This window comes from Sebastes fasciatus, chromosome 19 (assembly GCF_043250625.1).
Source record: "Sebastes fasciatus isolate fSebFas1 chromosome 19, fSebFas1.pri, whole genome shotgun sequence".
NCBI classification, from domain to species: Eukaryota; Metazoa; Chordata; class Actinopteri; order Perciformes; family Sebastidae; genus Sebastes; species Sebastes fasciatus.
Window position 1 is genome coordinate 19,104,635 of NC_133813.1, and position 12,106 is coordinate 19,116,740.

Sequence of the window (12,106 nt, forward strand, 5' to 3'; positions counted from 1 at the left end):
TTTGAAAGGTGCTATATAAATAAAGCTTGATTGATAGTACTAACTTAAACTCTCAGATTGGTGTGGTCAATATTGTGATCACATACTACATTTTAAGCTCCATAACAGAGCTACACTGATAACTCACTGGGGTGTGCTCACCCCTGTGTAACCCCTCCACGTTAATTCTGTTCACACACGCTTCCTCTTTTGCCATCAGTGCACAAATGCGGAAAACACGTTCTCATATGATCAGTTGTCCTTGCAGAGTATTGCCAAAGAGACAAAAGAGCAGAATAGAATCTTGAAAAATTACTTGAAAGCAGGAACTGAAGAGGACGTGGAAGGGTAGAGAGGGGTGGGAGAATGTAGCATGATGCTGAGCTCAAATCATATTCAACAATCTCTCAGAAAGCCACACCTCAGCTTCCTTAAAAGGGGCTGCGTTTTAAGCACTTCAAGCTCACCATCACGTTCCTACCAGCAGCAACCGAAAATGGTATCAGTGGTGACTGAGGACGGAGGACAGACCGCTCATGACGTGATCAGGTTAGTGGAGGAAGCTTGGGGTTTTCTTTGTCATTCACTCGGGTTATTGTGGTCTGACTTCTGAAATATGTTGTTCTCACATATTCTTTTGTAATCTCTATATGTCACAAAGTACAAAATCATCAGCTGTGCGTCAAAGCTGATTGTACTGATTGAGTGTAAGTGTCGGTGAATAAATACATTCAGCATTGGAAGTAAATTGGTGTGCCCTTTGCAGCCTCCAGCGCTCTACAACTGCCAGTGAGGTGAACGGTGCCACTGTTTTACAACATTAATCGTTCACCACATCCTGTTCACAGTTGGTCTCGAAGTCTCAACTATAGAAGCTCACTTAAAAAATTAATGACTGTAGTAATATTCAATTATATCTGGAGGCCTTCGTGTCTTAATCTCTCACCTCTGCTGGCAAATATGTGCTATTCTACAGAGACATTGTGTACATATAGCTGTCTATGTACACTAATTTGTTCCAGGAACTACGCTTTCTCATTATATGATAAATCAACAAATTATGTTCTTTTAAAGGGGAACTATGCCCTTTTTAAAAATTCATACGTTATTCCTATGGACCAAGACAATTCAAACATATTACTAAACATGAACAAGTCTCTCCAAAATCCCAAACCTAGAGTGCTAAAACTCAAAGTAGTGATGGCATAGGGTACAAAGCTTGAACTGCTCCATAGAAAATTAATGGGTAAAGATGTTCTAGATGACACTGAGAGCACTCATGGGAATGTATCCGTGTTTTTATGTTAAAGGGACTGTTTGTAAGAATCAGAAATGCTTGTTAACACCAGTGGCCGTTAAGTCAACAAAAGTCAGGGTCGGGCTCGAGCTTGTGCTCGCTCTACATAGACATGAACGAGCATCGATCAAAACAGTGAGGCGACACACGTCAGCTAAAAAGAACAATATCACTCTATATTTCAGCTGCTTGGCAATAATGTTAGCTGACCAGACCAAGGTCTCTCCATGAATCAATGCTGATCCTAGTGTTGGCTATTCCTGCTTCAGCATCCCGACCGTGGCCGGAGAAAACAGGGAAGACACCGGCGCCCGGTCGTAGACGATAACGTTTCTCGCTGCGGAGCCCCGTCACTTCACAAGACACGGGAAACCTCTGTTGGTCTGGAGGAGCTGCAGCAGTTATTTCTGCACAAACGTCCACTGTACATTCACTGGATATTCTCAGAGCTACGAAGTCTTCTGCAGTGTGTAGCGTGTGCACATGAGTGAAGGCAAGCAGGCAGGCAGAGGAGTAGAGTACATCAGAGACTCCGGCCCTGGAGACCAAAGCTACGGTCTCCCCCGTGTCCTCCGACCGCGGCCAACACTGTTTTGCAAGACGGGCTTCACTAGATAGAACTTTGCGGTTTTGGTGCTTCCGTGTAGTTTATGTTGGAGTCTTGGGACACCGACCCGGGTGACTTAATCGTGTAAGAAGTTACAAACAGTCCCTTTAATAATTTATTCATTTAACATGTAAATACATAAAACTTGTATTGTCGGTGATATAAGTCAGGAGGCAAATTATGGTACTTGATCCCAATTAAGGGTCAACCATAGGCCTTTGCATGGGCCCCCCTTGGGCCTTGGACCAGGGTCTTCTGTACCCTTTGACCCCTGCCTGACTGATTGTGAGATGATGTCAATGGATGGCTGTTTTCCAGCTTGGGCTACAGCACTTAGGGCTTCCTCCTAATGTATTTCTCTTTTTTGTACATATAGAAAAACTGAAGCTAATACACACCTTTCTCTTGAGGCGTGGTTGAGCAGAAAACTGTCTATGATGGTGAGTCTTCGTCATACTGGCTGACTGCTGAGTTGGAAAATCTGATGGTGAGTCATCATTACACCACAGACACTAGAACAAAACCCGCACAGCTTGTACAAAAAGGTGTTATCAACCTTCGGTAACGCTGAGGACATTAATGTTTTTGGCTTTCACTGTTTTTTACTTCACATAGTCATGACTGCCGCACCCAAAACCTCCCTTTGAGATGGTGGCTTATTTTTTCCTGTTTACTGATGTCAGTGTAAGGTCATGCTCTCTGCACGTTACTCTCTGTGGGCCTCCAATCATAACCCTAAGTAGATTTTGAATGAAAACTTGATGTAGAACTGAATAAAATGAAATGCTGTCCCTGAATATGTACTTTTCATGTATTCATTAAAGGGGACCTATTATGCTTTTGTGCTTTTCCCCTGTCTTTTAGTGTGTTATATAGTTTTTTGTGCCTGTAAAAGGTCTGCAAAGTCACAAAGCCAAAGTCCACGGCAAAGGGAGTTAAGCCTGGTTTATGGTGCAAGCAGGTTGTACAGACATCTCTACAACTGTTCTATGAGAGACCACAGGGACAGTCACATGTCAGTAAATTCTTGGAAAGAAATAATCAACACACTGGGGAAAGAATAGGCTTTTTGCCGCAGGCTGTGAAAGAATATGAGAGATCGTTTAGTAAAAGCTAAAAAAAAAGGTCTCATGGAAAGAGCGGCAACCCTAGGGGAAGCACAGAGAGCCAGGAAGTCATTTTGACTTCGACGTAAGCGACGGTAATAATTACAGTACACAAATGCAATGTTTGGCGGTACGTACGTCAATGTTTAGTGTTTGTTGCTAGGCAGCCTACTTTCCTTTCCGGTAACACTCGTTGACTTCTAGCTTCTCCACAGAATATTTTGTTTGTACACCTCCTGCCGTTTCAGAGCATATTGCAATGAATAATGCGTTGAGCATAAACGCCTCTGTGAATGCTCGTAGTCTACGAAGGCTCGCACCAAAGTGTCTCACGCAAGTATAAACAAAGCTTTACTCTCAAACACAGAAACACTGCTCCGGAACTGCCTGAAACGCCTTGCTTGAAGTCCCGCCTTTTCTTCCGTAACATGGTGATGTCACCAAGTAACACGTTGGCATAATACCTGCCTAGCGGCTAGTTTGTCACGCCCTCAAACAAAGCTAGTTAGAGCGGAGCTGGAGCAGAGTCCGAAGAGTTTTGTTCGGTTGATCTATCACAACAGTTGGCCAGCTGACCAATCAGAGCAGACTGGGCTTTTGGGGGCGGGGCAGGAGCGCAAACAGAATGTTTCAGACAGAGGGTGAAAAAAGATGCTGCAGTAGAGCTATCATAAGGAAAGTAAAGAGTTTTTTGAACATCAAAGCATGTAAACATGTCGTACTAGAAACCCAAAATACTAGTATGTACCTGAAAATAAGCATAATAGGTCCTCTTTAAATGGGTAAAATCACTGATATGTTCATTTAACATCTGCTTAAGACAAAAGGTGAAGCCAGAAACCCTCATTGCTCCTTTATAACCCTACTTCTTAATTCCTTTTGTGACAGGGGTGTGATAACATTAAAAGAACTGTACTCAGCCCAACGAAGACACGCCGCCTCCTCCTCTCCTTTCTCTGTATTTTACCGCTGTGTCTTCTCAATGGATGGCCAAGAGGATTCATGGCCTGGACAGCCATAAATCCCTCCGCCTTCCGTGACTGGAGCAGCAGTAGAAACGTCACCATCCTGCTGTGGTACTGGCCCTATGGAAGGTCATTCAGCCTGAAGGGTGATGTGTGCTGGGACCTCTACCGCATCCCTCGTTGTAGACTGGTGGACCAGCGCTCCTTGTTCCCCTCAGCTGATGTGGTGGTGTTCCACAACACAGAGCTAGTGCTGGGCCGCCAAAAGTTGCCCGTTGACCTTCCACGGCCGCAGGGCCAGAGGTGGGCCTGGATGTCCCTGGAAGCCCCTGTTAACAATGGAAACTTGTGTAAGTATGCAAATATCTTCAACATGACCATCACCTTCAGGAGAGATGCTGATATCACTGTACCTTACGGCGAGCTGCTACCAAAGGAGGCTGAAGGACATTTGGTGGAAGACATCCCTGCGAATAAGAGCTTTCTGGCCTGTTGGGTGGTCAGCAACTACAGGAGCCACCAGAAGAGAAGCAAAGTGTACAAAGAGCTTATTGCCACAGTTCCTGTGAAGGTTTACGGTCGTTACACAAAGAAACGCCTCCCCTCTAGTGCCCTCTTACCTACAATATCTCGCTGCTACTTCTATTTGGCTTTTGAGAACACAGTCGCCAAAGATTACATCACTGAAAAGCTGTGGAGGAATGCTTACCAAAGCGACGCGGTGCCCGTCGTTCTGGGACCGCCATTAGGCGACTACAAAGCTGTGGCTCCACCTAATTCTTTCATCCACGTTAATGAGTTTGCATCCGTTAAAGACTTAGGAAAATATCTACAAGAGCTTGCAGGAGACAAGGAACGCTACAGTAAATATTTTACCTGGAAACATGAGTGGAAAGTGAAGTTGTACACAGACTGGAGGGAGAGACTGTGTAAGATCTGCTCACAGTACAACAGTTTACCTCAGGAGAAAGTTTACTCCGACCTAGAGGCCTGGGTCAATTAGGAAACCTTGTTCAAGGACACTATGGAAACATGTATACATACAGTATATGCAACTAACATAACATGCTTGACCCAGTGAATTAAAGCCCACTGATATCCCTAGCACTTTATACCAAACACCTGACCTCTCTAGGGTTAAAAGAATAGTTTGACATTTTGGGTAATACGCTTATTCGCTGTTTTGCCAAGAGTTAGATGAAAAGATTTGTTAGCACTCAAAAGTAACTCTTCGCAAAAAAGGGAATAAGCACATTCCCAAAAATGTTAAACTATTCCTTTAAATAAACACAGGCCCATACTGTGCAATGACTCCCAGCCTTAAACACATGTACTGTACAGACGCTTAACAAGCACCAAGGTTACTGTAAATGGCACCGACAGTCTCTGATCTATTTTTTATTAAAGTGCTTCCATTAAAGACTACCGAGTGACCTTTGGTGGACACACGGTGGTCGAAGTCTTTAAAGTACAAAACTTTTAAAGGGGTTAGGTGTAAGAATCACAAATTGCTTGTTTACAACGAAGGTCCCTCCATTAAATCGAAGGCCTAGGATGTTGATCCTAGCTTCCCCCCTGACGCCGGTCAGTTTTGCAAGATGGGCTTCACTTTACTTTTTTGTGCTTCTGTAGAGTTTGTTTTGGAGTCTGAGTTGTGGTGGGTGCTAATCGTTTGTTGCCGTTAGCGGACTCCATTTCCAACCAAACATTAGCTATGGTTGCACACTGTTAGCCCTGTAGTGGAGCTAAAAATAAAAGGCATTCACGACGTACATGACGCATAAAATAAAATTTGACCAATAAAAGTAACATTTGTTTATATTTCCTCTCTCCAAGGGGAGAAAGCTTGAAATTGCAGTGTCAGCATATCATTTAAATGTAAAATGCTTAATATTTTCATAATGTACCATTCAAAAAGGCAGGCACTATGTTGGATGATTTGATATCAAAAAGCTTATTTTTTTTCTATTTGATATTTGTCATTTTACTTTTGCACTGTTTGTAAGAATATGTTTCATGTCCATCTTCCCTTGTTAATAAAAACAATGGTTTACTTAAAAAAATAAATTGTCACTCATTGCACCATGAACTACTTGTGATACAAAAAAAAAAACTCCACTTCCTCAAACCAATGTAAAACAGGAGGTATTTCCAGTTACTGTAGATAATGATACAGATTGTAGAGATGCATTAAGACCAAAGAAACCATCATCACTATTCAGTTTCTCAGACTCTGCTTCCATATATGGTTGTAAATTAAAATGTTGGACTCTATAAGAGTTAGGCTGGTTATTATACTGTACAATAAAAGGCTGGGACATGAGTAAAATTTTACTGGAGTATATATATATATATAAGAAACAATATTTCAGCAGTTTACACATATCTTTCAACACATTGACATTTTCAACATAAAGATTATATGCATTTAAGGCTAAAGGTGTTTTGATTGAAAACTCTGTAGCTAACATTTCAATAAATTATAATTTAATGCATTTACAATCTGTTGAGAAAATGTCACAGTAAAAACTACTGGTTACAGTCCAACAGTTATGATTGCACATTGGTATTATACGTCTGTAAAATTATTCATGAGGCAATACTATGTTACCATTAATGCTGATTTAAAAGGATTGTTTCAATGTTTTCTTCTGACAACTCTTAAAGGTTTGGTCTTGCTAATAAATTCATCATCTGAAGGAACTTAAGTCATGTGAGGTATAGTCAAGAAGAGCGACTACATTAATGCACAGAAAAAAAAAAATTACATCCGAGTAAAACATAACTTTTTGTACAAGACCAGACAAATACTCCAATAGGCACCCAAATTAGATTTTTTTAGTATTTAGTGTTATTCAACATTTCATAAGTGTAAAAACCCTTTAAAATAAAAACAAAAGAGGTATTTGAAATACAATTTGACAACATAATCCAAGTCATCTCATTGCCATTCACCCAAGACATTGAGATAAAGTTGACAGTGTGCAATTGGTAGATTTACAGCAAAGACACTTGTGGGTAACAAATCATTAATCCCTCAATAATACTTAGAATCTCACCATCCCCCCCATTGACGCTAAAATATTGGCTAAAGACGTCGATGATAATCAACAACCATAAGGCCAAAATCTGGTATACAAACAGGACATTTTTTTTTTCTTAAAAAAAGATATAATATTCAACATTACAAAAGCAACTTTGTGCAAAAACAATGGAAAAATTTGTGAAGAGTTGCATTTTTTTCCACTTGAATGAGGCAGTTCAGACAAATACTGTTGCTGCTCTATTCATATGGGAAACGGAAGTATTGCACAGACATTGACCAAACTGTTGAGGATAAATTTGGTTTAAATTCCCCCCACCCGGATCTCTCATCATCTACACCACAGAAAACCTGCCCAGGATTTAGCCAAAGTGAAAGCTGGCTCTTTAACCATCCTCACTCCACAACTGGACCACGTACTGTAGCACCAAACCTCACATGATTAAAGCCTATGGAATAACTTACTATGCATAATCGAAGAACACAAAACAGAAAGGCACATTCAGTTTAAATTTCAAAGCAGTTGCAGGTCACAGTTAGAGGAAGGTCATTAAGTTTCGCCATCAAAGCAGGAACAAGAAACCACTTTTATCCATCTCACTGCTGTGGTCAGAGGACACTTGGAATGTTTCTATCCCGCAATCCGCCGATATGATCGATCTGGTTACCGGATTTAGAGGCTCATCTTCCATCTTGAGTTGAGGTTGGGACAGAGGGGCTTGTGGGAAGGCAATCTGTGGTTCTGGCCTACCTGAGCATGCTTATCCAGTCAGGTGGCTAATCAGTCCGGGGTGTAGGGCTTGTTTCAGGACGTCGGGTCGATGCATCGGGGGCATGTATAGTGTGGGAGGAGGGCCGCCGTGGTAGACGGAACCAGGGTAGCCCTGACCGGGCATGGGGGAGGGGGCCATGTTCAGTGGGGACGGACTCTGCTGCTCATAGTACTGGCCGTCGCACTCCTCGTCTAGCGGCAAGGCCAGGCGCTTTCCTTTCTGTCTCCGGTTGCAGAACCAAACGCGTACGACCTGCCGGGAACAGCATGAGACTTTTAAAAATGTGAACAATTGGACCTTTAAAAAAAAGGCACAATTTCATCACTTTTTAGAATTTGTACTTACATCTCTCTCCAGACCCAGGTCATCTGAGATGTGTGTGATCTCCAGGGTGTTGGGCTTGGGACACTTGATGAAGTAAGACTCCAGAGCGGAGCGCACGGCTCCCTCCAGACTGGTCCTCCTCTTCCTCTTTCTGGTGTCGACAAATACTCGCTCGATCTTGTACATCTGAGGAATAAGAACAATGTTCGTCACGCAGTGTTGACTACAGCATTAATTATTAATATCTGTATACTGGATAGATTGTTGTCCCATTTTGGTGCTTGTCATATATGGAGGTCATGGTTTAAAGGACATATTATGCATTTGTGCTTTAAGATTTTCCACTTTCCTTTAGTGTGTAATGTAGTTCTTTGTGCATGTAAAAAGGTCCGCAAGTTACGTCCAAAGTCCAAGTCAAAGGGAGTTACTCTCCCCCACAGAAACACAGCTCCTGAACTGCCTGAAATGCCTTGCTTGAAGTCCTACCTCTTCTTCTGTAACATGCTGATGTCAGCAAGTAACACATTAGCATAGCGGCTAGTTTGGCAGGCCCTTAAACAAAGATAGAGCTTGAGCAGAGTTTGGTTCGGTTGATCAAATCACAACAGTGGGCCATCTAACCAATTAGAGCCGACTGGACTTGTTCGGACATGTTCTATTAGAAACCCAAAATACAAGCATGCACCTGAAAATGAACATTATAGTTCCTCTTTAAATGAGATTTCACCAGATGGCTCAATTATGGCCAGTAGGTGGCATGGTACACTTCACAAGAGTATAGAGGGCCTTGATTCAGGCTTGCCCAGCAGGAAGTTAGCCAGGCCTGAAAAGACCCAATGATCCCATGAAGCTTCTTGGTGATCACTCTGTTGTCTTGTAAACTAGTCAGCAGATGTCAGTATAGCAGACTTACATCCTGGGGATTGTCCGAGGTCTCGGCCTCATTCAGCCATCTCTGAAGAAGGGGCTTCAGCTTGCACATATTCTTGAAGCTCAGCTGCAGGGCCTCGAAGCGGCAAATGGTTGTCTGGCTGAACATCTTACCTATGTGCACACACAAAAACATCAAATATGACATATCACAATAAAATAAAGACTTAAAGCCTAAACTATGATTAACACACACCAAGAGTCCCAATCAGTTTCAGGGTTTTGTTTTCCTATAAACCCTCATGCACCAGTTCAGTTGCTCCTTTTAGTAGTGTAAAGCGCCTAATTAAAGTTCTGATCTAAGCCAACACAAACTAAGACTATACAGTGTTTTTAGAGTAGATCCCAGATTGACCATGAAGACTGGGGACTCAGTTATGACATGACAATTTTTCTCAGATTTGCATTGCCTGTTGCTGACTCTTAAATTATTAACAACTCAGAACTAAAAAAAAGTGTGTAGAATATAAACCAGTATCTCCATATGGGAACCAAACTTACCATAAAGGTTACCCAGGGCAAGGCCAACATCAGCTTGAGTAAAACCCAAGGTGATGCGTTTGTGTTTCAGCTCCTTGGCGAACTGCTCCAATTCTTCTGTGGAAAGATTCTCCTGAACAAGAAAAAATGGAAAAAACACTGAAAATGGGAAAAGTTGTGCACATTTTCTAGGTGGTATTACAGTTATTTCTACTAAGTTGCATTGAACTGGAGAATTGCTCCAGTTCTTCTGTGAAAAGATTCTCCCGAACAAGAAATAAATTAAAAAACATTGCAGATGGATAAGTTGTGCACATTTGTAGAAAATGAAACACATTGAAGATGGGAAAGGTTGTGCACATTTTCTAGTTGGTATTAAAGTTATTACTAAAATTGCATTGATTCTCAGAGAAAAAAAAAGAAAATTGGAGCCCTGGTTCTTTACCTCCTCAGAGTCGCTGCAGCCGCCGCTGGAGGAGCCGCTGCTCCGCGTGGAGGAGGCCGGGTTCTGCGTCGGAGGCCCGGCAGCAGACTGGGTTGGGTTCACGCTGAAAAACGCGTTCCCTGGAAGCCCGTTGCTCGGCGGCGAAGGGGACATCGATGGCGAGGATGCAGAGGATGTTGAGGGGTTTTGATTGCTGCTGCCGGGCGGTGTCATGTGGGTGATCCCCGGCCAGAAAGACGGGTTCCAGGCCGGAGAGTAGAAGACCCCGTGGGACATGGAGGCAGCTGGGTACTGTTGCACCTTTATCTCCGTGGAGTAGTCTTCACCGGTGTCCTTCTCAGTCTTTATCTCGGGTAGTTTGATTTCCCCCCGGGTCTCTGCTATGGGGGGACTCAGGTTTAGAGGCTGTGCAGCTGCCGTCACACCGGGTACCTGGCCGGTGTACTCGGGCGCTGCAAAGGGATACCAGTGTTTGGGTTGCGCAAACTCTCCAGCCTGCAAGTCGGATCCTCTGTAGTCGCTGGAGACGGATGGGAAAGCGAAAAAGGTCTGCGCGGCTGCCGGTGGGATGCCACCATAAGCGGCGGCTTTGTTGTAGAAGAGGCCCGGGTCTGGCAGGACGCCGCCGTGGTGGTGGTGGTGAGGAAGCTGGAAGGACGCAGCGCTGCTCTCATGACCCAGAAATTGGGTGCCAGGGTTGGTGCGGCTGAAGTCAAATGGCCGGACTTGGCACTCCGGACTCTGGGATCTTTCAGACATCTTCCAAACCTATTAACAAGCGTGGGGAAATTTAAAAGTTAAAAGAAAAGTTAGCTGAATCTAAACCTGCTCATCTGTTTTCACTTCTACGCACACACACACAAAGTGGGATTATAGAATCAGAATCAGAATGCAGAATCTGAATTCTGATTCTGAGGAAGATGCCCAGCACCTGTGCGAGAAAAGTCCGTTTTAGAGGAGAAATTGTGCTAAAAAAAGTTGAAGTAGGCCTGAGCAGCTGCCGTTTCTTTTGGTGAGACATAACCACCAATACGCCTTCAGGCCTATACTCCATAAAGTTGTGTCTTTTAACACTTCATCCAACTCACCTCACCTTCAAGCTCAATGCTCCTTCTCTTGTCCACGGCGGCTCCACAGCTTTTCCTAATCACAGCTGCTGGGTGTTTGGTGATGAGTGCCTCATCTCTACGCCCATTGGCTGACGCAGACAATTACGCACAGCTGATTAGGTGAATTTGTGAATGACCTTGATTCTTCCCCAAAGTAGTGGGCGTGGTTTCAGCCATTTCTGCTGCAGACCTACTGTTTTGTGAATTTAAAAGTCATTAATTGTAAAAAAAAACCCAAAACTGTTATACAGTAACATATTAATAATTCAACAGTTTTAAATCACCTTCAAAAATATTTACATTGCTAAATAGGCACATGTCACTGCTCCTGTACATACATACATACTATAACTATACTAACTTGCTCACCTCATACATGAATTATAATGCTTTGGTTTGTTTAAGTTATTCCCTCTTTAAGGAGACGGCTTTGATATTAAAATCCCTGTCATTCAGACCTGAATTCGTTTGAATCACTAACATTTCAGCCTAAGTTAAATAAATTGACATCCTGAATAGCTGTGATAAAACAAATTAACTTAATGAACTGGGGCGTATTTAATTAGAAACAAACAGATAAGGGCCTAATTTATGTTTTGGCAGCTCATAAGCAACATTAACAGAAAGAAAACAAATATGGCTACTGGAAATTAGTGTTATGTCTAGAAATAATGAGATAAGCAGGGTGATTGTTTACACCCATGGAAGTGTTGAGTTTGTTGTGAAAGCTTGTTTGTGCTGGAGAATTAGTAGTTTTTCATTTGTATGTTTACCAATAGAATATTGGGTATCTTTGTCTGAGGTCTGTTAAATCGTCTTGATTTGTATTTGACTTTGTGCTGGGGATTACATTATTTTACATCAGATAAAGCAGGGGTTTTATTTTTATTTTGCATTAATAAAAAAACAAGATTAATGTCACAATACTGTTTTGTCATTAAGATGAGTATTTGTACAGTAGCAGTAGTAGGATTTCTGCTACTTTTCATTCTGAATTGCTTGCCAAACTCTAAACAAATGGAAGAAAACTAACTCATAAAACCACCAG

The 12,106-nt window shown here is 42.5% G+C and overlaps 2 protein-coding genes across 4 annotated transcripts; one reads left to right on the forward strand and one right to left on the reverse strand.

The window, feature by feature from the left end:
- The first annotated feature begins 230 nt into the window (after positions 1-230).
- Positions 231-6,021, forward strand: fut7 (fucosyltransferase 7 (alpha (1,3) fucosyltransferase)). 3 transcript variants are annotated; one of them, XM_074617595.1, is made up of 3 exons: positions 231-528; positions 2,260-2,370; positions 3,878-6,021. In XM_074617595.1, exons 2-3 carry the CDS (start codon positions 2,368-2,370, stop codon positions 4,955-4,957), a joined length of 1,083 nt encoding a protein of 360 aa, XP_074473696.1. In that variant the 5' UTR covers positions 231-528; positions 2,260-2,367; the 3' UTR covers positions 4,958-6,021. The 3 variants fall into 3 exon arrangements, with proteins under 3 accessions (XP_074473696.1, XP_074473697.1, XP_074473698.1); XM_074617596.1 differs by having other exon boundaries at positions 2,308-2,370; XM_074617597.1 differs by lacking the exon at positions 2,260-2,370.
- Positions 6,022-6,272: 251 nt separating this feature from the next.
- Positions 6,273-11,088, reverse strand: pou5f3 (POU domain, class 5, transcription factor 3). The gene is given in 9 exon segments (XM_074617593.1): positions 6,273-8,022; positions 8,116-8,280; positions 9,008-9,138; positions 9,526-9,615; positions 9,618-9,637; positions 9,950-10,027; positions 10,029-10,717; positions 10,809-10,880; positions 11,038-11,088. Coding segments are annotated over 7 exon segments (1,428 nt in total). The 5' UTR covers positions 10,709-10,717; positions 10,809-10,880; positions 11,038-11,088; the 3' UTR covers positions 6,273-7,758.
- Between the last annotated feature and the right edge of the window lie 1,018 nt (positions 11,089-12,106).